Source organism: Ochotona curzoniae, unplaced genomic scaffold (assembly GCF_017591425.1).
Source record: "Ochotona curzoniae isolate NIBS_2020 unplaced genomic scaffold, NIBS_Ocur_1.0 scaffold_2476, whole genome shotgun sequence".
Taxonomy (NCBI): Eukaryota; Metazoa; Chordata; class Mammalia; order Lagomorpha; family Ochotonidae; genus Ochotona; species Ochotona curzoniae.
Window position 1 is genome coordinate 17,633,670 of NW_024467095.1, and position 23,448 is coordinate 17,657,117.

At 41.7% G+C, this 23,448-nt stretch overlaps 1 protein-coding gene across 2 annotated transcripts in view; it reads left to right on the top strand.

Moving 5' to 3' along the window:
- The window catches only part of DGKI (diacylglycerol kinase iota), a 368,375-nt gene that overhangs the window by 185,288 nt on the left and 159,639 nt on the right, over positions 1 to 23,448 (top strand). For both annotated transcript variants that reach the window (XM_041002016.1, XM_041002017.1), the window contains exons 7-10: positions 7,132 to 7,203; positions 10,480 to 10,596; positions 18,099 to 18,173; positions 18,671 to 18,769. In XM_041002016.1, coding sequence (XP_040857950.1) covers positions 7,132 to 7,203; positions 10,480 to 10,596; positions 18,099 to 18,173; positions 18,671 to 18,769 — 363 coding nt within the window. The remainder of the gene's footprint in view (positions 1 to 7,131; positions 7,204 to 10,479; positions 10,597 to 18,098; positions 18,174 to 18,670; positions 18,770 to 23,448) is intronic.

Genomic DNA, 23,448 nt, shown 5'->3' on the forward strand with positions numbered 1-23,448 from the left:
AACTGAGAAGCAGGATCTGGACTGGACCGTCAGTTGCTATGATCATAACGCCTTTCTTGTCCAGTGTTGCCAGCACGTTCTCTGGAGTGCTCACTGCTGTACGTCCAGTTATCGGTGGGGAAATTAGCAATCCCAGGTTGTCATATAACATTCCCATAAAATTCTAGTGTTTATATATTCTGTTATCCAGTTGCCCATGAGTTCTTGGAGACTCAGGCAACTATAGGATGGAATAATCTCGGATCTGTGTCTTTTTCTTGGATGATAAGTAATCCTCCCGTTATTTCCAGTTTCTGCTGTAGAGTAGAAGAAAGTTAATGGCTAATTTCCAGCTACAGATTTGGTGATTGAAACATTCACTTTGACATTTGATACTATATATTACTTCTGTCAGTGAGATTGCACATTTTTGTGTATCTATAGACTTCTAATCCGTACCCTGCCCCTCAACTCCCACTCCTTCTGGACACACACACACACACACACACACACACACACACTTTTTCCTCCCATAATTTATTCATTGAGAGAAATAATAACTTTACTTTTTTTTTTTAAGCTGGTCATTCACAAACTTTGTGAGATTATTAAGGGAGAGTTTGTGGTTAAAGTGTTTTCAGTTTTAATTTCTGCTTTTCAAATTCAATAACAAAATACCTATTTAGAGTGATTTTCTCTTGAGCCTTGAATATGTGTTTGGCTGAGGATGTGTGGCATTTAATGAATATCAGATGAGAGAACACATGGTTTAATTGCTCACCTCATTTAACATGAAATGAATATCGCAGGTTGCCAAGTCTATGACCATTACATAGTTTTACGTTGTTGTCGTTTGTATTATGAAAGAGTCAGGGCTAGGGCAGAAAAGAGATGAAAAGCTCAAACTCAAATTGTGTAGTTTGATGAGATTATTAGAATAAAGAGGCTGTTACAGATGTATGAGTGAAGTGCAAGGGGAATTACAAGGGATAATGGAGAGCACAAACCAATAGTGGCAGGGAGCCACGATCAAGCCAAGATTAAAGAGGCTGGAGATGGAGAGGACCTCTGTGCAGGAGCTGTGATCCGTAATCCAAAGATTCAGCGAGCATGGGGTGACTTAGAAGCTGGAGAAACCAATTTGCTGACTATACTTAACCTTCCTTCTCTGGTAGCCAATCCCAGCAGATACCAAAGCATCGGGGACTCTGTTGAGGCAATCCGATAGAAGTTAGGCTTTTGTAGTGGGGCCCTGGGTAGAGATAGTTAGCCCGACGATTGGGGTAGAATGCATGCTTATTCTGCCTTACTGGGATCACAGTTTTCTCTGGGGTGAAAGCATGGGAGTGTCAAACAGGCATCTGAAATACTGATATCAGAAAAAGCATTCTCTAACATAAAAAATCATGTAATGAAAAGGGACTTCAAGGAAGAAAAAAAGAGAGATGATAAGATTTTCTTCTTGTTAAAGTAAAAGCTTATTTGTGTATTTTTAAAATGGACTATTCAATTGATAAACAAACCACGTACTTGGTTTGTTTGCTTTTTTAGGCAGAGAAATGCGTACTGATTGCTTATCTCAAAAGCAAAATCAAGGTTCTGCTGGCTAAAGTTGCGCTTTCACTCTCTGTAGGGTAGAATTCATCTAAAACTATATCCACAGTTGATCAGTCATGCCAAGTAAGTTTAAAAGGGCAACCTATTTGGGCAAATAGGTGGATCAAGAAATTCTTTTCCATGACTTTGATGTGGATCTGATGTACAGGTGCAATAATTCTTCAGGATTTATCTGCTTCATTTGGTTTAAAGCAATTGTGGGAAAGCACGACATTAGCTTTTGATATTTACTAGGCAGGTGCAGTGGTGGGGTGGGGTGGACTTTGTTTTTCTTTTACATGGAAAACGTTTCCCTTTTCATGGCCCTCCCTCATACAAGGACAGGGATATAATTCTTTTTAGATATAAACAGATTTGTAGTCTAAATTTGATTAGATTTACTTGAGGGCAGTTTATTGGAGATCTCAGAATCATCAGCTTTAGGGAAGTGAAGGAACAGAGACGAACAGGAGCAGTTGACCTGCAATGAAGCACCATACGAGAGCGCTGGCCAAGACCTTCGGAACTGCCGTGCCTTGACCCGTCAGTGGGTGAAGGATTTCGTTAGCCGAGAAGACTCTGTCCAACTCAGGGGAGTTCCAGAAGATGGAGAAGGTGAACCCATCAGTTCCCAGCACTTCTTTCAGCTGGGGGAATAAGATAGGTGACTTTTGCCTAGAGCCAGGTTATTTGGGATACAAGTTTGTGCTTTGCTCAGAATCCATTGCTTCATATATAATGCATCTTTAGAACAGCTCATCTAGGATTCTGGTTGACCCCATTTCCCGTGAGTACACAGAAGAGGAAGGTTAGAGAGCTAGCACACAGCCACCGTGGTTGTAGCTTCTGAGACTGTGACACTGGTTTTGACTTAGATATGGCTGGAAGGTTGACCACATGGTGACCACATGGATTGCTAGCACAAGCATATGCAGCGTTGCACTGGCTCCACAACCTCATTTTTTGTTTTTAATAGTGTCAATTGAACAGTGCCTCTGTTCTCTTACAGTCCAGTTTTTTGTTTTTGTTTTTTTTTTTTTTTTTCAAGCATGTGTGCTGGAGTAGTCATTTCTGTGACTGTCTTGGTCAGGTTCCTTTGGCTGCTCCCTCAGTCTTATAGAAAGTGAACAGTGCTTGCATCTACGGTTAAGCGCAGCCACTGGCACCTACCGTTTTGTAACTTTAGTGTTCAAATTGCTTTCAGGGTCCTTCTGTACGGCGTTCTCTAGCAGCAGGGCTAAGCTCTAGGGGAGAGCCTCTGTTGATCTCAGCAGTGATGATGCTCTTCACACCAGCACGCGTTTTAACGCTTTGGCAAATGCGGTGCCTTTCGGATTAATTGTAGAGCATAGCCCATTTATAAGTTTTTCAGCTGTATCTAATTTAATAATTCTAGCATGACAATGTCTGTGAGAATTTGATTGCTTCTTTATCACAACAATTCAGACATTTCTACTTAACTTTTTTTTTTTTTTTTGCAGGTTGGGGCGGGGTGAGGAGGGAAGTTTTCAAATGTCCTTTTAGGATTATCATTGTCCTAGGGGTCCTTGGCAGTGGGTTAAATCCTGTGTTGTAGATGATAAACACTGAGAAATTCTCCTTTTCCAAATGTTGTCCCGTACCCTCAGGAACCAGCCTCCAACATACTCCTCTTGATAGCACATACGAATGAGGCCCTGCGACTAGTTCTTTTGACAAATAGCTCTTTTTCTCTTTCAAAAGATTGTTTCCCTAGCTGAAGTTACTGTTCAGAGAAGAGTATTTGGTTTTTCAAGGTATTGTTATGAGAAATAGATTCAGTAAAACCTCCAAATCAAGCCTATTTCTACATAACAGATTCTTTCCTTAAGGCATAAATGATGTATTAGTCTTATTTCCTTAACAGAAATGTATGTAGGCGGGAGGGCCATAATTTGAGCAGTTTTGGAAAAGTCGTTTTCTGGGGGCTAGCATGGCACGACAAAGACTAGGGTCAGGAGTAGAACCAGTTAACCAGTTACTTCCTCTGATTGTACTATCACGAATATTATACAAGTCTGTTGTGTGACTTCACTGATATGCTATCCTGATTTCTAGTGGCATTAACGTAAATCCTATCTTTAAAAAATTAAGCTACTTTAGTCTTTTTTCAAAAGTAATCTTGCTTTATTTTCTTTTCCAGAAACAAAAAATCTAAATTAAAATGACATTTGTATTAAAATATTTTTATAGGAACAGTTGTTAATTATAGGTTAATCAGAGGCGAAAATTAATTTTCATGGGTGAGCATTGTCATAATTGCATCTAATTGAATCATTAAGAAGCTTCCTGTTATTCTATTACAAAGATTTAAACTCAACAGTTGAAAGTTTATGCACAGTTTTGGCCTTCTTGAATATAACATTCGTCTGTATAAGCCATTTTATGTCCTTGAATCAGAAGCTTGATAACAATATGATAGCCAAACACGGTTAACATATAAATTAAATTCGAAGTCAGTAGCCCTTGTCGTAGATCTCTATCTTAATTCCAAGGTCTGGGTTAAGCCATCTCCTTCCAGGAATTCGTCTGCCCGAGAAGTAAAGAAGCCCTAGACATCATCTGTTATGTTTGTGCTAATGGCATTAACTTGCACCGAGCATCCTCTGCAATACACTGGTTTTTTTTGAGAAAATTCAATTTGTGGTTGGTAGCTGATAACGAGGGCTTGCAGGGAAATGAGTGCAAAAAGCAGAAGCAAGCTGAGGAGGACAAGACCGACTTGTTCCAATTAATAGAATTATAAACATGGTTAGAATGGCGCACTCAGTGCTCTACTGAGGAATGATGAAACGTCAGCGTATGGGTGTAAGTCAGTCATTCCCTTGAGGGAGAGTCGATTGTGGACGATAAGGACACTGGCAGATTCTCTGATCCTTCAGTGAATGCGACAAGGTGTATTGTAACTGAACTCAGTAGACCAGTCAGTCTGAGCTCTTCTGGTGGCCTCCTATCCGAAGTGGGAAGCTACACCGTGAATACCAAACCATGAACATCACACAGGATACGCTTACAAATGGCACAACATTTTTAAGATGTTATTTTTATTTTATTAAACAGTACGGGCTTTGCATCTCATGAAACAGGATAAACATTTTGGAGCTGAAATGGAAAATGCGTGAAAGAGTGAATGTTTTAAAAGTACTTTATTTTGGTAAAAATAGTTGAAGTTCTCTATTTTAAGATAAACATTGATAGAAGTACATTGATGTATTCTTATTTTATGATTCCCTCGGGTGTTTTCTCTGTAACATTTTATAAGTCTTAGTGCTAGTGGATTTATGTCAGTTAATTTTGTTTTTATTGGCTGAAGTTGTGAAAGCGAAATGAGTTTAATTCTCGTGTTAGAACAGATCCAATCAAATAGCGGGTCAATCTGCAGGCTGCAGGTATGCAGTTCTCTCACTTTCCTCCAAAGCTTACTTAAACACAGAGATAATTAAGTACTTTCAGTTCATTTCAAGGAAAATTCCCCCCGCCCTCCTTTTTTTCTTTCTGTTTCTAAGCAAGTTTCGTTTGGTGCATGCCTTGGTTTGCAGAACAACGGCAGACAAGCAAGCTTTTAGCTCTTCAGAATATGTCTTGTTTAACCCTCATTCCAAAAGCGCCATTTTGCGGGGTGAGGCAAGGGGGCATGCGGGGAAGGGAAGAACCAGAAAGGGCGTTATTTCTCAGTGTTCGTGGCATTCTTCCTTTCTGAAGGCAGATGAACCAGAGTATCTAGAGCATCTGGCCTGACATCCCTACTTTCCATTTTGTTAGTCTGAACCAAATAGGGCTTTAACAAAGCTGTGCAGTCAGTTGAAATTCAGTCAGGGCATCTGTCAGTTCCATAATAGCCTATTTGGGCCAATATTCAAGCGTGAGTAATTAGGAATCTAGTTCTTCTTGCCATGCTGAGAGCCCATCTAGCATTTCCCCAGAGCAGGTGGTCTCTGGGACAATGCTCCATAAGGACTCCAATTTAGTCCTATTTATGTCTCTGTGTTAGATAATGACCCTGAGGCCGTGGTCACTTTGATTCTGACTGGCATTCGGAAGCAAAGCACAGAGCTTATTACCATGAGGCTCTTGTCCAGCAGCTCCACCACAGTTCTGAATAAGCGTGGTGCTGAGGGCCCAGTTGTAGCTGGCCTTGTTGTTTGTTTTTGCTGTAAGCTGGGCCATCAAGTCCACAGTGAACTGCATCTGTTTGCCCCTGAAGTCAAAAGCTGTCATCCAGCAGAGCATGAGGCTCAACATACTCACCTTCTGCTGGCAAAGAGAGCGCTGTAAGACACATGAGAGACACAAGGAGCTTTGTCCGTTGGGTGTTGAGAGAAGTTCCTGTTGATACATCTTAGCAATAACGTTACTTGTGTATGTGTGTTTGTGTGTAATGTTTCATAAAGACCCTTCAAGTTCGTTGCCTCCTTTGGTGTTTATAATCATCTAGGAAAAGAGTGTACTTTTATTGCCGTGTTCAGAAGGGAACAGTTAAAAGAGTTAAATGATATACCTAGAATGGCTCAGCAATTCACAGACTCAGAGAACTCATCGAAGCTCAACCGTCTCTTCTCGGTTCTTGTTTGATGAGTGCAGTCGTCTAATTTCTGAGCTAATGAGCCCATGTCTGAACCATAGCCTTTAAGACTTTAACAGTACGTTTTAAGCCACAACATTCAGCAGAGCTTTAGTTGTGGGAACTGCTGTGCACTTACCAGATCCTGCTGCTTTGACTTCTAGCCATGCAGTATTTCAATACCATAAACTGAATAGAAAATGGACAATGGAGTCTTGGTACATTTGCAGTGTGTTCATAGGGGCCATGTTTTGTGTGGGGGAGGGTGCCATGAGAAGGTATATTTTGAGCTGATTTGGGTAAAGTTTTTCAAGAGTAGTTAGCATGAAGTTTGTAATTGGGTCGTGATGTGCTAGCAGCAAGTTTGTTGTTCGGTTAGTCAGAAGTTGCATCCCTATGCTATTTTGCTAAGCAGTACACAAAGATTTCCATTAGAATAATTGTAGTCCTGTTGGAGAGATAGCATGTATGTATGAAATAACCAGAATGAGGAGTTTATTCTGTTCATATGTTAGGACAGAATTGTAAGTTAAGTGTTTTGGAGATAAAAACAAACAGCATCATTTTATCTGGCAGCAGTGCTCAGAGTGAAGATGAAGCTGTGCATGCTTTGCAAATTTGGTTGCACCAAAAATAAACGGTTATTTCCCCCCCATACTTCTTAAAGTATCTATGTAAAAAAAAAGGACCATATAGAGCAACAGTGACTTTTCCATTGCTTATGATAAGAATTAAATTTGTTTTGTTCGAGAAAGTTCTTTGGTTGTGGTTGGCTTGAATGCTTGGTGGTAGTAGGTCTGCTGGTGCTTGCTGTCCCTCATGCTCCAGGTGGCTCAGCGATAGACGCTCATTGCACCGTAGGAGGAGCTGTGTGCAGTGCTGAATTGGCCCTTGCCTTGTTGAACTTCAGGAGGGCAAACTTGTGCTGTTTGATTGCAGTGGTTCTAAATTCTCTGTCTCTTGTCCTAATATTCCAGGGCTTCCAGCAGAAGTTCTCTTTCCACAGTAAAGAGATTGTGGCTATCAGTTGTTCCTGGTGCAAGCAGGCGGTAAGTTGGGGATGAAATAAAGCAAGGTGGGCTCATGCTCTATCAAAAACAAACTTGCCTCATTGTTTGAGTTCCTGTCTGCAAGTGGAAATGTATCCTGATTTAATGCGCTACTTTTGTGATTGTTAGAGGAAGAGAGATTAAAGCTATAGAACACTAGCCTGTATGAGTTGGGAGGAAAGATAGAGATAATTTAACCCCTTCATTTGATGTACATGGAAGCCCGGGATCAAGGACTGCAAAATGTTCTTGTGGTTCTAATGTTGGGACCCAACTTGAGTATGTCTCAGACCCAAGCCCCCGGCTTCCCAACTCCATTAGATTGCCAAGAAATTCTTTTACAGTGTGGAGATGCAACGTGAGGGTCAAACAAACATGCAACATGTGAAAACCCTCTAATGCAGGTTTCAGGCATCTTAATTCTTCAGACTTTGATGAGTCATCACTATTTTAAAATAGGAATAACCGTTAGCATAAGAGCAATGGCTTCTGTAACTGTCTTCAGGTTGGGATGTTGTTTTAGTCGTCCGTATTCTTATTAAATGTAGTTCTTCTTAGGTTTGCTCATTTACATTCATTTAGGATTTCCTTTATCTACATTCTCCTGTATATGTGTTTTTCAAACATGTAATTCTTCTATCCTGACCAGAAGGTTAAAATTTCTTGTTTGTTTGCCAATGCACCTGCTCTTTCTTTTATCAGATCATGTAAATTCTAACTTGGGGGTTAACAGACTATTGCCTGTGTGACATCTATTTTGTTAATAAAGTTTTGTTGGAACTGAGTCTTGCCCAGGTACTTATGGATTTCCTTATGTTTATGTATTGTCTATCACTACTTTAGGCTTTAGTTACAAATTTGAGAAATTACAACATAGGCAGGAGGATTCACAGGCCTCAGAAAATATACTCTCTTGGCTATATAGAAAAAGTTTGCTAACCTCTGCTCTGATCTCTGTCCACTATTTTTTTTTTTTTACTTTGAATTGGGATTTGTAGTCCCTTTATGGAACAGGAGACCAGAAGACAAAGTGCTGTGGTTTTTCAGCTACGTTAAGATTCTGCAGGAAACCTAACCCTCCTATACACATCAGATTGAACTAATCACCCCCAAGTCACACAGCTGACTAGCATACATTTAGTCAAAACACATGAATTTGACTTTTTGTGGGCCAAAGCCATTTGGATTATGTCACTTCAATCTTATTCAATCTAATAATTCCTTGGTATAACTTTCTTAAGCTCCCACATGTCTGGACAATCTGCTATCACCAGTTACGACTCACTGGCCTGGGAAAGTCATACTTGACTATGTCAGCATCTTCCCGTAGGATTTATTATTGATGTTCCCATCTCTGTTTAGATGGTTTTCATGCAAGTAATCTTTGCACTTGTGTTTAAGAATATATTCAGAAATATGTGGCCATTGTGGTTCTTGAATGAACCCTAGATATCAAACCAAGCATCTCCATCTGGGGAGGAAGAAGCTTATTCAGTGTCCAGGCGTTCCTATCAATACTCGTACTGTTGGCTCCCTTGCCTTGCCGAGACCTCACTGGTGGGGCAGGTTCATGGCGCGGTCCAGTCAGATAGGCAGTGTCTCTTCTGCTGCTATCAGGCTTGGTTGGTCAATTTGAAAACTCAGTTCCACTCTACAATGAACACACTTGTTCTTTTTTTTCCCCCCATCAATCTTCTGTTCAATTCAGGCACTACAAAGGCTGGACTTTCACTTGACCATTGTGGTAGAACTTTGATCATTTCCACATACCTTTGGATTTCCCAAATATAGGAGGCAATTTTGCAAGGACTAGAAGCACAAAACTTTTCACCACAAATGACCGTGGATGCACTTTAACAGGATAGGGAATCCTTCCTGGAATATTTGAGGTCAAAGAAACAAATAAATGACTTTGTGTTGCAGGATTAAGAATCCTGGGTTTACGAGCTTGATTTCCTGGGCTCAGGTCCTGGCTCCACCATTTAAAAGCCATCATTCTGAATCTACAGATGGGACATTATTGATATATATTAAATTGACATCGGCAGTTGCTGAAACTGCTATTTTAGAAGTGCAATGGCCACGCATTGAGTCTTTGAGTATCTTGAAAGAAGGCATTTGAATAACATTCTTCTCAATGATGGCAGGGCGAATGATTAGTTTATCACTTAATGTTTAACATTTAATCGGCTGGTAAATAATTGGATATTAGATCACTGACGATCTTGAAGATGTGCAGGAATGAAAACCCCTCAGCTGAAATACTAAGTTTTTCACACAGTTCTAATTGATGCTCTCCATTTCAGCATAATCACTATGATCGACCTCTTTCTTAAAGTCGTTCCAGTTAAAATGATAGATTATATGATCACTTTTAGTATAGCCTAAGCAGGAACATGTTAAGTTAAAAACTCATGATGATGAAAACTTAAGGCTCTTAATTATTGCGTCATATTGACTTTATGTTTGCCGTAAAAGAAACAGTGCCAGCCACTGTTATCACCTAATTCTTGCACAAAAGGTGAATGAGAATGTGGTAAGCTCAGCTCGCTAGCCTGGCAGTCCTAGTAGGGTTCAGCGCGCCTCCTAACACCAAGGGATTTGTGCAGCCATTAGTCAGCTTCCTTCCTCGTAAAAGATAAAACAGTGCTGTCGTCCTGCCAAGTGCCGTAGAGCCGTTGTATGTTTGCAGTCCAAGCTAGTAGAAGCCATCTCCTCTTTGTTACCTCTGGGATGAACAGCTCCCTGCAAGAGAGCTTCTTTCCTGCTTCTTTCCTGGCTTCCCTAACCTGGAAAGACTCCCTGGAAGGATTTTTACATCTATGATAAGAAAGGAGAGGCAGATGGTAGGCATCGCCTTGCTGTTTGTCTTCATTTGCTTCTTGACATGAATTCTGATCAATTAAACTGTCATCAGTACCTTGTCAAGTGAAACACAACTATATCCAGTTAGGACTAATAAACTCTCTAAGACTCTGACATCTCCATGAAACATTCCATTGAGCAGAAAGTTGAATCTTTTCCTGCGAATTTGAATTCTTACAATAACGGCTAAAAGTTTGCAAACTGGAATACATTCGAAATTTGGTCTCTGAGCTTCTGGGGCTGGTTGGGTGGGGAAGAGACGCATGCATCCTTAGTGTGTGCCTGGGTGTGCACGTGTGCATGTCTGTGTGTTTGTGCATGTGGGGGTGTGTGCGCGTGCGCACCTGTTCTTTCTTGCCACACCATTGCTCTTTGCCTGGAATTGTTTATTGGCCTGTTTTTCCTCTTCAGTTTCACAATAAGGTGACCTGCTTCATGCTGCATCACATTGAGGAACCCTGCTCCCTTGGGGCTCATGCTGCTGTTATTGTCCCACCCACGTGGATCATTAAGGTGAAGAAACCTCAGGTAACTGCTACTCCCTGGTGCTGCTGGCTCAGCGAGGAAAAAAAAAAGTGAACTGCTGCTTCTTGGCTTTTTTCCCACTGAGTAGGTGTTGGGTTCTTACAGCCTCTGCTCACACATCCCTCAGGTTCCATGCTTCTCTTCCAAGTTCATCCCATGGACTCAGTCTTACTGTCCTAATGAGATCAGAGTCCCAGACAGGAGTGATTCGGCCCCATACATGTGATGCTCTGTTTGACATGAGTGCTCCTGAGTTCCACTGAGTAACAATGACAACCAGGTGCTTTTTCTCCAACCCTTTTCTCTGCCTGCCTGGGCGTTCCCTGGGAGACATTGTGAGGGCAACTGGGTAGTTAGTCATTATGCTTAGAGTCACTTCCAACCTGAGAGGCAGACTGTGCTGCTTAGGTAACAAGTCCTGCTTAGGGGGTAACATTTCTTCTAAAGGCACAAAAGATTCCGTTTGTTTAATACCTAATCTCATTCCGTATTCTCCCCAGAGAACCTCCTGACTTGGTGGGTGTCTCTTCAGTTTTATGGGACACCTTGGTAGTCTCTTGACAAGATCATCATCTTTGGTAGAAAATGTGTCTGCCTTTGTACCGTGCATGTCAGATGGTTAGCTCTGAGCTACACAACAGCAGACTTTCAGTGCTACAGAGAAAAGACCGTTCTTCCCGCAGGAAGAAGTTTTATCAAATGCACTATCTTAACAAAATAGGTGGACCTTACTTTCTGTATTCTCGTAAGTCATCACGCAGGTTGGTCTTACGGATCTACTTTTATGTAAAACTTGGTGGATCAGAGATACAGTTTTGCTTTGTGTGTTTTATATAAAGTTAATTTCTGTTGATGACTAATGATTAGGAATAAACTTTCCAGGTTATAATTGATGGAAGTCCTTGGGAGAGTTCCCCCAGAGGGATGTACAATATTTACATGTTATAAAGTGGGGAGTCTAGTCCTTTGCGTGACCTTTTTGAACCAAGGTGATGGTAGATAGAACAATCCTGTCTAGAATCTAAGTGGATTGAATTCCAACTTCTATTTTTAAATCTCCTTAACCTTTATAATTCTTTGTTTTAAATCCCCCTTCCCTAAATACAGTAGTCTCTGAGTCTTAATATTAAATCTCCATTTAATTTAGCATCTTCTTTGTTCATCTAGATAGTATCAGAAAGGTTACGCTGGAGTCCCTGCGTGCAAGCACCTTGCAGTGACTCAGGGAGAGATCTGGGTTTTACTTTGCTTATAAAAGATGGATAGGATTTACCAGCGCCGAAGAGGAGATTCAGCAAGCAGGAGAGTGCTGCAATCCAGCGTCCTTTGTTCAAAATTGTATTCATGTGGCGGTACAACTAGTTCCACCAGTTTGTATAGCAGATTTATAGAAAACAGCAGAAGTTTACGTAGAAGGTGTGTGGAGGATGAACAGAAGGTTACTCAGGCCTGCTTGCGGAGAGGTGTCTGATCCGTGTGAAGCTTTGTGAGCGAAGGAGTGATAGAATAAAGCTGGCGTTTAGGAGGTAAAACAAGCAAGAGCGGGGAGAGCAGGTTAGCAGAGAACTGCATCCCCATGGAGCACTCAGGACTCCACTGGCCTCTCATACGGGATGCCAGCATGCTGGGTAGAGCAGGCACCTTTTACTCTTCATTCTCTTCTTTTGGTGATTACATCAGGACTTATCACATTTTGATGTTGGTTGATTGTGTCTTAGTGTGTTTTCAAATGATTTCCTTTATTTTCTATAATTCTTGTAGACTAACATATTGTAGAGACTCAACTAGATTCAGGTTAATTTATTTTAATGTACTTATTGCAAAAGTGTTGCATGGATGTGCTGTGCATTTTATTGTGCCCTTACCCTGCTGTCAGAGGGACACAGTATCAGCTTGTTTCACTGTTAGTGGAGGTGAAATGGGTCAACAGGTTTTGGAACTATCCCAGCTAGTCTTTCATGAAGTTTTCCAATAATCTTTTATTTAACTTGTTATATTACCCATTAAGGCTAATTGCTGAAATCTCTTTCATTACGGATTATCAAAGGATGGTTTTCCAGTTTTTATTTCTACTTGTTAGCTGTGACTTTTTCTCTTATCATAAACAATTAATATATGAGCAAATAAGTGAGAATTATTGTTACCGATGCCTTAAAAGACTTTACAGAGAGCTTCGGATTATTCTGGTGGTTGTTTATATAAATTTCATCATGAAATTATACAGTTATTACTTATAAATATGTAATGCATTTTCTGGAGTTGTATATCACTCTTTTTTTTAAATTTCATTTTTCATTGTATTTCTTCTTCTTATGTCCAAATAGCTCTCTGACCAGTTGGAACCTCTTGCAAGTGGTTTTTATGTTTGCTATGCTCCGTGAAGTTTTCGTTAGGTTTCTGGGTTTCAGGAGTTTTTAAGTCGTGAGAGTCAGGGAAGGCTAAGGGGAAAAGGAGCCACTGGACGGTGTCACTGTGCAGGGAGCTGAGGAAAAGCAAAGAGCGTTGGTAGGACATGTTGTGAGCAGAGGTCATCAGATACAGTGGGCTTTACTCTGATGTTTGTGTCCGTGTGAGTGTACTAGGATCAGAAAAACAATTCATAAAGAGGTGAAATTCAGTCGCATGTTTTCCTTCGCTGCTGTGAGTGTGCAGCGGGAGTTGGATGCTGTGAAAAGCCTGGCCAGAGACGCTCAGACGATGTGCTGGGCTTCATCAGCAGATGATTCAGAAAGGAAGAAGTTATTTTCTATGAGTGAAAAGGTGAAGGAAGATAGATGATTGAAAGGATTCTGAAGAAAAGAAAACCAAATTCCAGGAATGATGCTTGGTTCTGTTAAGATATTTGAAGTCCAAATTACATTTAATATTACAGCTTTTAGTGTTTTTCATCTGGACTGGGACTATTACAAGAGACTGTTCTGATTCGATAAATGAGTTACGACTGTTCAAATACTAACAGAAACGCTTGAAGCTGACGGAGCAAGTCCTGTGTTCTGTGAATTTTTTTGTGAGGTCAAGTTGACCAGCTAAAAGCTTTCTCAGAACTTACGTGTCAAGCATTAAGACAACTTTTGCAAAGAGATTGCACATTAATCTCCCGATTGTTGCAGACTGCCACTTGCCTTGTAATGTTCCTGTTAACTTCAGAGGGTTTGCATAGTCCTCAAAGGAGAGTATGAAATTAAATAAATGCTCCATCCTGAGTCCGGGCCATCAGGATCCACAGCGGTGTATTGGAATAATCTGGGCTTCTTTCAAAGAATGAAAGGTCTTAGTCTTTCGGTTTATTTTATAGAATGTTATCATATATCTTCTCCCTATAACAAATTACACTTTTCAGATAGTCTCCTTTCACCAGTAGTTTCCCCTCAATTTATGTATAAATCTGTATGTATACACACGACACACATATACACATATGCATATATAACATATACGATGTATATACCTTACAATGCTTTGACATATAATTCTTACAGTGATTTGACATGTGTGAAAGCACACTGATAGAAAACTTGCAGTACTATTTCGCTTACTGTAGTATGCTTTTAATACGTTATCTATTTCTACATATAATGCTTTTAAACTTGTCCTTCCTAGTTTGAAAAAAATGAATCATGGGGGAAGCCCTATATTAGTACATTTAGAGATAATTCTATATTTAAGATTGTTTATATTATGGATATATCACAGTTTACTCATTTCTCAACTCATGAATTTTATATATTTTTCTAACAATGCTGTATGTATTCCTTTCTGGCCCTGTATGAGTTTTCTTTGTGCCAGACCATCTAAAATATATCTTAGAATTGAATGATATTCTTTAAAGCCTGGAGTACCATAAATTACAGCCTCTTAATTTCTGAAATGAACAGTATCCGTCAAAATTGCCCAAATCATTTTCTTCGACAAATTCCAAAGGTTAATTAGCATCTCTTATGATTTAGCTAAATAGGCTTAGTTGGCACTTGTTGAAACTCAGTCCTTAATTTTTGGAATGAGTTTTCTTTATTCTTTCTGGTTGTCCGTCTTAGAACAGCTCAGTTTCTGTGGTACACCTGATGCAGGCAGAGTAAGGCTGCTCTAGATGGGTAAAATCATGCCTGTCCTTGCTAGCATACACTAGAATTTGGTCTACTTTCTGATGGGGAAGACTTCCTTTGGGAATCTCTTTAGATTTTTTATATATTTTAATAACCAGGTATTTGACCCCATAATGTAAGAAAAATTTGTCCAGATTAGTGAATAAGTGCTTATGTTTTATTCATAATTGAACAAATTAACCCACAAATATTTCTTAACAACCCAGGCAGGAGTCATAGTTATGATAAGCATGTTGGTGATAGGGTTATTTTTGCAGTAAGGTAAGATTTCCATCATGTCCGGCACAGGAACAGTAAAACCTTTATCTGTTTGAATTCATTAAATAGTGGGCTCACAGAGTATAGATTGACAGCTGTTAGAACAATGTGAAAATCCTAATTAAAGACATTTGCACTGGTCTGAAAGCGTTACTTCTGCAAGCTTCACTATTGATCTAGCTGCCCTTGATGTAACAGAGAGGCTTTGTTTTGGAACATAGAGTGAACTTCGTATGCTCGCTGACTACATTAGCAACCATTCGATACAGAGTTCCTCAGCAAAACTTCTACATTTTTTGTAAAGCAAATGATTTTGTGTAACTTACCTAGACAGGGTAAGCAATACTGCAGCCCAGCAGGGAGAGTGTCTTAAACATATCCCAAGTTTGTCTTCACATCTGCTTGTTTCTCACTGAATTATGCTACCTTTGCAGGGAAGTTACATGTTCCCTGAGAGATAGGTATTTACACATAAATGCAGCTGAGCCTTGGCGACTTTAGAGGTGTGCTGAGAAGTCATGCTGTTTCTGTTGCCATTGGCCTATCCTTGGGGGGTCTAAGCATTGTCAGAGCTCACAGAGTTGCCCTAGCACTGTAAGGCAACTAGCATGCTTAGTCTCTTTTCCCATGTTTTGTTCTGTGAAGGTGTTAGAATCACTTCTGTTTAGTACTGCTGTGTTTTCAAAGGCTGTTTTGTGTATGTTCCCTCCATTAGCGTTGAGTTCCTTAATTTGATATATTTTTTTTTCTGTGTTCCCCAAATGTGCTTCATCATCAAAACTGCCTGAAAGTCTATGAATTCTCTAATCAGACATGTTCAGCAAACAGTATTAACCCGAGTCAGCACATCCAGTCCTTACGGGTTCATTGTTGAGTCCTGTCTGGAGCCAAAGCCCATAGGATGCTCCCACAAGCACTCTGTGTCTGTCCTCTGTTGCTCTTAGCAGTAGATGAGCTCAGACGTCAGAGAAGTTAGGAGGCAAGCCTTCACTTCCAAAAGATTATCTCCCAGACCAGCAGGGTCTCAGTAAGTGTTGGGAATCAAATAATTATTCCTAATTTCGACAATGATCTGAGTGGGTACTGTGTGCCAGGCATTTGTGCAAGGTGCTGGGGATAATCATGAGTGACCGAGGCCACCAGGATTTATTGAAGTACTTGTCATTGGATGGATACCAAGCTAACTGTTCACATACCTTTTCTTTTTACACTTCACAACTGTCCACCGAGGTAGGTATTACCCCCTGTCATTTTAATATGAAGAAACTGTCATTTCCAGAGTTTGACTGACTTGGCCCAGGCCACGGATAGAATAACAAGGACATTCAGATTCATATCCTATCTCACTGATGCACGCTCCTTTTTCTAGAGACCTCCTGCTCTATGCTGGTCTGTGTGATTCTTTGCTTTTTTCTTTGCCCTGTAAACAGCAGTGCTTAGCTTAGCAACATGGTTGAATTGCTTGGAAGAACTTTCACAAAGTACTTTTCTTGGTTTCACCCCAAACAGATCAAATCAACTCATTTGTAGAAACCCAGTATGAGCTTCCTGTAGAAGTTCCCTGGGTCGTGCCCATGTGCAGGAGTGGTTGGGAACTGTTGAAAGATTGACACCCGGAGATGCCAGTCCAACCGTTTCTGGTATTCTTCCTGAGCCATTTGGCTGATTTTAAAGACGCTAGATCATTTTCCTTTCCAACAAACAGAAATTAATCCAATGACGGCAGGCAGTTCCAAAGTGCAGACAAGGCAGGGATGTGTTAAAAGGTTTGTTAAACCAGGAATTTAGAAACTTGAGGATTCATTCTTGGGAGAAGTTGATTGAGCACCGAGTGATGAGATCTCACTTTGGGTCCAGATCACATGGGAACGCCAGGATCTCGTTTCCAGTGAGAGCCTGGGATCCTGACATGCTTTCTTTGAATCTGGTGGGAGAAGGAAAACTTGGCACAAATGTTGGTTCTTGGGAGTTTCCCTCATCCTTGGTGAACATGGGCTGGAAATTAACTTCTTTCTTTCTACATCCAAGTAAAAGCAAAATAAAAGCGAAATAGCTCGCATCTTGTTAATTTGGAAACACTACAGTATGTACTCTAAAGTCTATTTTGAATGTGCTAAGAAAAACGTGTACATTAAAAAATAGAACACATGATGTTTGAATTGCTCAAGCAGTGTGTCTGTGTGTATACTAATGTGAATTTTCTAAGTTAAGAATTCTGCATTTCAGGTTTTCAGCACTTTGTTAAACACCTATCATGTGGTCAGTAATAGCTCATCTTTGTGAAGGTGCAGTTTATTGACTCGTCCTTAAATAAATCCAGTTTTGCTTTGTCTTCAGTGAGTCTTGACTGTTCCATAATAGAGTTTTCTTTCCAAAGCTGCTTTATCAAATAGTGACAGTATGTGGTTAGTTGGAGGAATCACAAGTTTGTGGCTGTAAAATTCCTGCAAAGATATGGAAAGTAAATTTAGGGGTTACTGAAGGTAGCAGAGGCGGGAAGACTTGTTTAATCAGCAGTTCATTAGAGAAAGAAAAACCAGTGACTGTAAGCTGCTCTTTAAGTAAGGTGAGTCTTCCCTATGTTTTTAAAAAGTTAGACATCAGTGCTGATAAGAGAGCTTGCTAATAAATTTCCATTGGGGTGAAGAGCGATTTTATGACTGTTACTAGAAAAGACCGTTATAAAATTAAACAGAGAAGAGAAAAAAAAAATAAAACATAAAAAAAAACAGCCTCCTTTTTTACATTTCCACATAGGTGATCTCCATACCAGGAGATGAACTTGAACTTGGTTGGGCGGGAGACGGACCTGGTTGGGCGGGAGACTGGAGCCCCTCAGAGAATTTGGGATTCTTCCATTTTTACTGGGAGGGTTGGCAGGTATAACGTGTTTGTTATGTGAGTCCCTGAGAGCCTCCAGGGGCTCTCACTCCCTGCCTCTCCGTGTTGGGGGGCGTCAGTTGCTCACTCTTGAAAGCACCCGACTGGTTCCTGTCTGTGGCTTCCCCATGAGCAGTGGCTTGGACTGTGAAAGCATGAGAAGCATGCAGTGGGTCAGCATGTGCAGCCGTCATCTTGGTCCTGCATGGGCGAACCCTGGGGGCAGCTGACCTCGCCGCTCAGGTTTCTCCTTCTTTCCTACAGAACTCCCTGAAAGCTTCCAATCGAAAGAAGAAAAGAACGAGCTTTAAGAGAAAAGCCAGTAAAAGAGGAACGGAAGTATGTATCTTAGAATTATGCACCAAGGGAATGAAGCGCTCTCATTCTGTCCTGTAGCAACTGGCCCAAGCTTATTTTTCTGCTGTCTCCCTTACTGTTCTTTAACTATACTCTAACCACATTGGAATCCGTTCTTTTACAAAATGAAACAAAATAAAAACCCTAAACCAAAACAGAGCTCTAACCTGCTCCTGCCACTTTGGAGCCAGAGCATCTGCGTTCAGCTGGGAATTAGCAACTGCCTCCCGGTGATGACGAAGGGGAAGCTAACACGTTTAGAATGCACAGAGTACAGAGTGAGACTCAGTGCTTTCTTTCCGACTTGACACGGAAGGCCCTGTAGCATCAGAGCCTTTAAACAAAATGCCAAGGGCTTGTGGAGAGCGGGGCGTGAGTGGAAATGTCACACTTGGCTTTGCCTCCGAGCTGCTTTGTAAGCTGTGGATGGTCGTTCCTTTGGGACACAGCTCCTAAACTGTGCTGCTTGCTTCCCTCAGCAGGAAAACAAAGGTCGTCCTTTTGTGATAAAGCCTATCTCTTCTCCTCTCATGAAACCCTTACTTGTGTTTGTGAACCCGAAGAGCGGAGGCAACCAGGTGAGTCACTGGAATTCGCTCAGAAGCTTTGATGATGTTTGAAACACCAGTTAGAATAGCACCTGCAGAACTCCAAGCACTGACAGATAATGTGTCTGAAGGGCAAATTGGGAGCTAACCTTGCCCATCGTAGAGCTAGTTCCGTGATTCATCCGTCCACTTCCATGACATGCTGTATCAGAGGCTCCCTCCAAATCTAACCACTGACATTTTCTTACAGATGTAAGAAAAAAAAAAAAAAAGAAAGACAAGCAAAAAAGAGAAACCCAAACAGTCATTTCAGAACTGCTTAGTTAATATAATTCAAGGTCTCTCAGTGCTTATGCACATTGCACATGCCTATTCCAGAAATCCAAAATGTGAGATGCTGTATAATCCTGAAACATTTCGACACGATTCCATAAGTGGGAAAAATTCAGCCAGTGGTCTCCTGGGACACACTGCAGCCAGAATGTGTAAGGCAGACTAAAGATCTTTCACCAGATTGCTTTCTGGCTGTGTGTGTGAAGTGTCTATGAAACTTAAATGAATCCTGTGTTTAGATTCAGGTCACATCCCCCCAGTATATCATTGCATATATGCAGATATTCCCAAGTTTAGAATATCTGAAACCTGACACACATCCAGTGCTAAGCCTTCAGGTTAAGGGTCCCCGAGCCTGTAGTTAGGAAGTCCTTTGGTAAATGAGCTTGATCTCTCTCTGTTGTGCTGTTGACGTAGTCCTTCTGGCTCTGTTCTCAGAGAAAGGAGAGGACAGTGACCCATCTGCCCAGAAAGTTGTGAACAAACACCGCCGATCTTCTAGAAAATGTCAGCTGCACAAGATTTTATTTGGTCCTGGTCCTATGGGATACTTAGCGTTTCCCTCATTTGAAACCAGAAAAAGACCCCTAGAAATGTTACCTTGAATGGCATAGGTAAAGCTGCAGAGTGGGTGTTGGAACCGAGTGTTTGTTCTCATCGTCCAGCTCTTGTTCCGTTCTCTGAGGCTTCTCCATACTCTGTTGTTTTCGTGTGAGTGGGATAATGTTTGCTCTGTCCATTATATTTTCCAGTTTAAAACAAGATTCTCTGAAATTTCATTATAACCAACTAAGGATTTGAAACTCCTTTATTACCCTATATAAAGAAGGCAGTAAAAGATTTTGAATGGACTTAATAGTCCAAGATGTTATTGTTAATAACGTTCTTATTAACAGCTATCACTTTCTAGAATGTATTTGTTTTACTGGAGTTTCTGTTGTGGAAGTTGATGAAAGAGTTAGCCCTTCTTTTCTGGCCTCAAAATTATTAATAATTTGTTAACAAAAGTTAGCAGCATTGCAGAGGACAGGGTAAAGAGCTGTTATAAAATGGAAATACCTGCTTCTCGGTATGCTGTGCTTGTGAGTGTGTGGGCTGCGACCTTCACACTGTGATGACGGTAGACCCAAGCTGGCTCGAGAGCGGGACCTAGGGGCAGGTTTCCTGGGGATAAGGTTTGAGTTGCACTGAGCTGCACCCACTCTTTTGAGCTAATTTTCCTGTAGCTACTGAGGGTCAGGGGTGGAGCTCAGAAGCACGCAACTGAGAAACGCCCATGATTTCATGTGGCTACTTGAGACAACATGTGGGCTAGTACAAGGTGGATCTCATCATCATCGACTACACATAAAATGCAAATATTAAAGTTATTATTAGTTTTTTTTTCCACAAGGGCGTGGAGAAATTTGTGAGTTATCCATATCATTAAGGTGCTAGCAACCCAGTAAGATATATCCCCTTCCTGTTGTAATTAATGATGCGGACTCGGGGTTTATCTAATGTTGCTACCTATTTTAACAAACAGAAAACAGGCCAAAGAGATGTAAATGAATTTTCTAATGATAGTTTATTTGTTCATGACACAAAAGAGGCAATTGGGAAAAAAAATTTGAGGTATCAATCACGGTTTTTGAGTTGTAAGTTGAAAGGATGCAACTGTGGGTGCCATGAGATTTCCGAGGCAAGCTGTGATTGGAGAGTGATGAGGACATGGTGTTATGGAAGCAGCTGAAATTGAAGATGGGAACTGCTTAGGTACTCCAAGAAGACTGGGGGAGTACCGCCTGCCCTCTCTCTCCTTTTCATCCTTCAAGGACGTAGCACCTTCCGGATCATTTCTAATCATCCGTTGTCCTGTCCGCTGAGCTCCCAAAGCTCTTGGAACACACCTGTGCTGAGTGATCGTTGGGTGGTGGGCGGTGTTTGGACACACACATCCAGAGCGCTGGGTCCAAGTTCTGGATCTCGTTGATTCTACCGTCTTAGCTAGATGCACACCCAGGGAAGCTCAGTGGGTCTGTGCTATTCACATGGGGGTCCTCTATGGGGGGTCTCAGCTCCTGGCTTGGCCTGGCCCAACCCTGGCTGTTGTGGTCCTTTGGGGAAAAAGAACCCATGCGTGGGAAAGCTCAGACTCTCTCTCTTTTTAAATAAAGCAGAGGCCAACATTGTGGCATAGCGGGATAAACCATCGCTTGGAATGCTGGCTTCCTGTAGCAGAGTGAAGGTTCAAGTCCTTACTGCTCTACTTCCCATCCAGCTTGCTGCTAATGCACCTGGGGAGGTGGTAGATGATGGTCTAAGTATTTGGGCACCTGTCATCCACCTGGAAGGTCTGGGTGGTATTCCTGGTTTTTACCTGGCCAAGACGTATTGCGGCCATTCAGAAGGTGAACCACTGCCACAGGATAGGTCTGTCATTCTGCCTTTCAAATAGATAAATCTTTTTTTTAAAAAAATTTTAAATCTTTTGGTTTTAAACAGAGGGATATGCTTGAATTTAATGTGCATAAAACATGCTTTGGGACCTGGTTAAAAGGCAGAGTCTGCACCTGTAGGTCGGGTGTGCTGTAGTTGCGTTTTTCCATTCACACTGTAGACAGCAAGGGTTTAAGTGGGTATGTTTTTGTGCGTTAAGTCCTATTTTTTGTCTTTTGATAATTCACTTCTTCCACTCACCTGCCTTTAGATGCCAAAGTGTTTCCTCCCTGACACTTAGGTTTTAACCTTTTACCTTGCTGGCTTCTTGCAGTAAATAACTAGAGAAATACCGCCATCTACTGGCAAGAAAAATTCATGTCACTTTCCCCCCTGTATTTTGCACATATATTCTGTGAAAATGCACTCTTTTTTTAAAAAAAGGATATATTTATTTTTTGAAAGGTAGAACATGAGCAAGAGAGTGAGAGAGTCTTATGAAGCGAGGGCTGGTTCAGGGTGAAGTCAGGAGCCTGGAATGCCTTCTGCGTCTCCCACGCGGTGTGTGAGGGCCCAGGTACTTGGGCTGTCTTCCACTGCCTCCCCAGGAGTTTCTACAAAGAGCTGATTGAGGACAGAATGAATGGAACTGTGACTGGTACTCGTCTGATGTGGGATTCTGGCATTGTGGGCGGCAGCTTAGCCTGCTATGTCACAGGGATGGCTCCAGATCCCTTGTTTTAGATCCACATTTGTGTCCCGTTGTTTCGATGCTCTCGAGGCAGAGATGACACGGGGGTGGGGAGCATGGCTGCTATGAGCGGGAGCTGTTAGTCCAGGGAAAGAGAGCTAGAATCAGAGAGAGCCGGAACAACTTAGATAAGAGGTCATAAGGTAAAGTTTGCCCAACAGCGCCCCCTCTCTGTAGGGACTTGTAAGCATTAGAGAAATGGGGTCCTTTCCTTGTCTGCTGTATCGTCAAACTTTACAATTTCCCTTTGATGTCCCTGACCCGGCAGTACCTTTGTCAGTCTTCTGGACCTTTAATCCACCTCCGGACACCACCTGGCTGCCTTCATGTCTGTTTTCCCTGCTGTGCTCCTGTGACTTCATCTCCCACTGTGCGGGGTGAGCAGGGTGCTGACCACTGACCTGACTCTAACAAGGCAGCCCCAAGAGTGGAAGGTTCCAGAAGCTGACTCCCTCCACTGATGGATAGGCTCGTGGTCAGTGAGTTCATCCCACCTGCTCTCTGGGTCAAGTCTGCCCACCCAAACCAGTGACCAGTCACAGCAAGATGTGCAGAAGGGGGACATAGGCTGAGTAAGTGACTTTTAAAATATAACAACTGAGTCTGAAAACAATTCTAAATACTTGAACAGACAACTTCCATGAAGAAGCTATTCTTCTTATTATTATTATGGTGCTGGACACTTTTCATCCTGGGGATGATTCAGGAATCAGTATGTTTAGGTAAAAGTTGAGTTTTGGAGTGGGCTGGGAGAGGGCAGAGAGGCAGTTATTAGCTAGGAACACAGGTCAAGACCCAGTGTCAAGACCTTGTCACCCAACAGAACGAAAGAAAACCACATTATAGATCTGGGTGTGAAATCCCTTTTATTCAAGTCTTAATGTAGTTGGGGGAGTGGGGTACCCCGGTACCCAGACCAAGCCACCCAGCTGCTCTGATAGGTCTGGGTCTTGCACCATCCAATATTTCTCTGTAACTAGAGCAGTACTGGATCCAAATGTCAGTCTGACTCTCCCGGTTGAAGGCTCTTCTTTGTAACATAAGGTACATGTGCCCGAGCATGCAGGGCTGGGTCTCCAGCTCCCTTCAGCCTTTGTGTCGGCCTCTGCTCCCTGCCTCGTGGCTCATACAGCCGAAGGAAATGCGTGTCTCATGCGTGGGTCTCCCTGTTGCCTACCTGTCGGTCCTTTGGCCTGAACACCCTTCC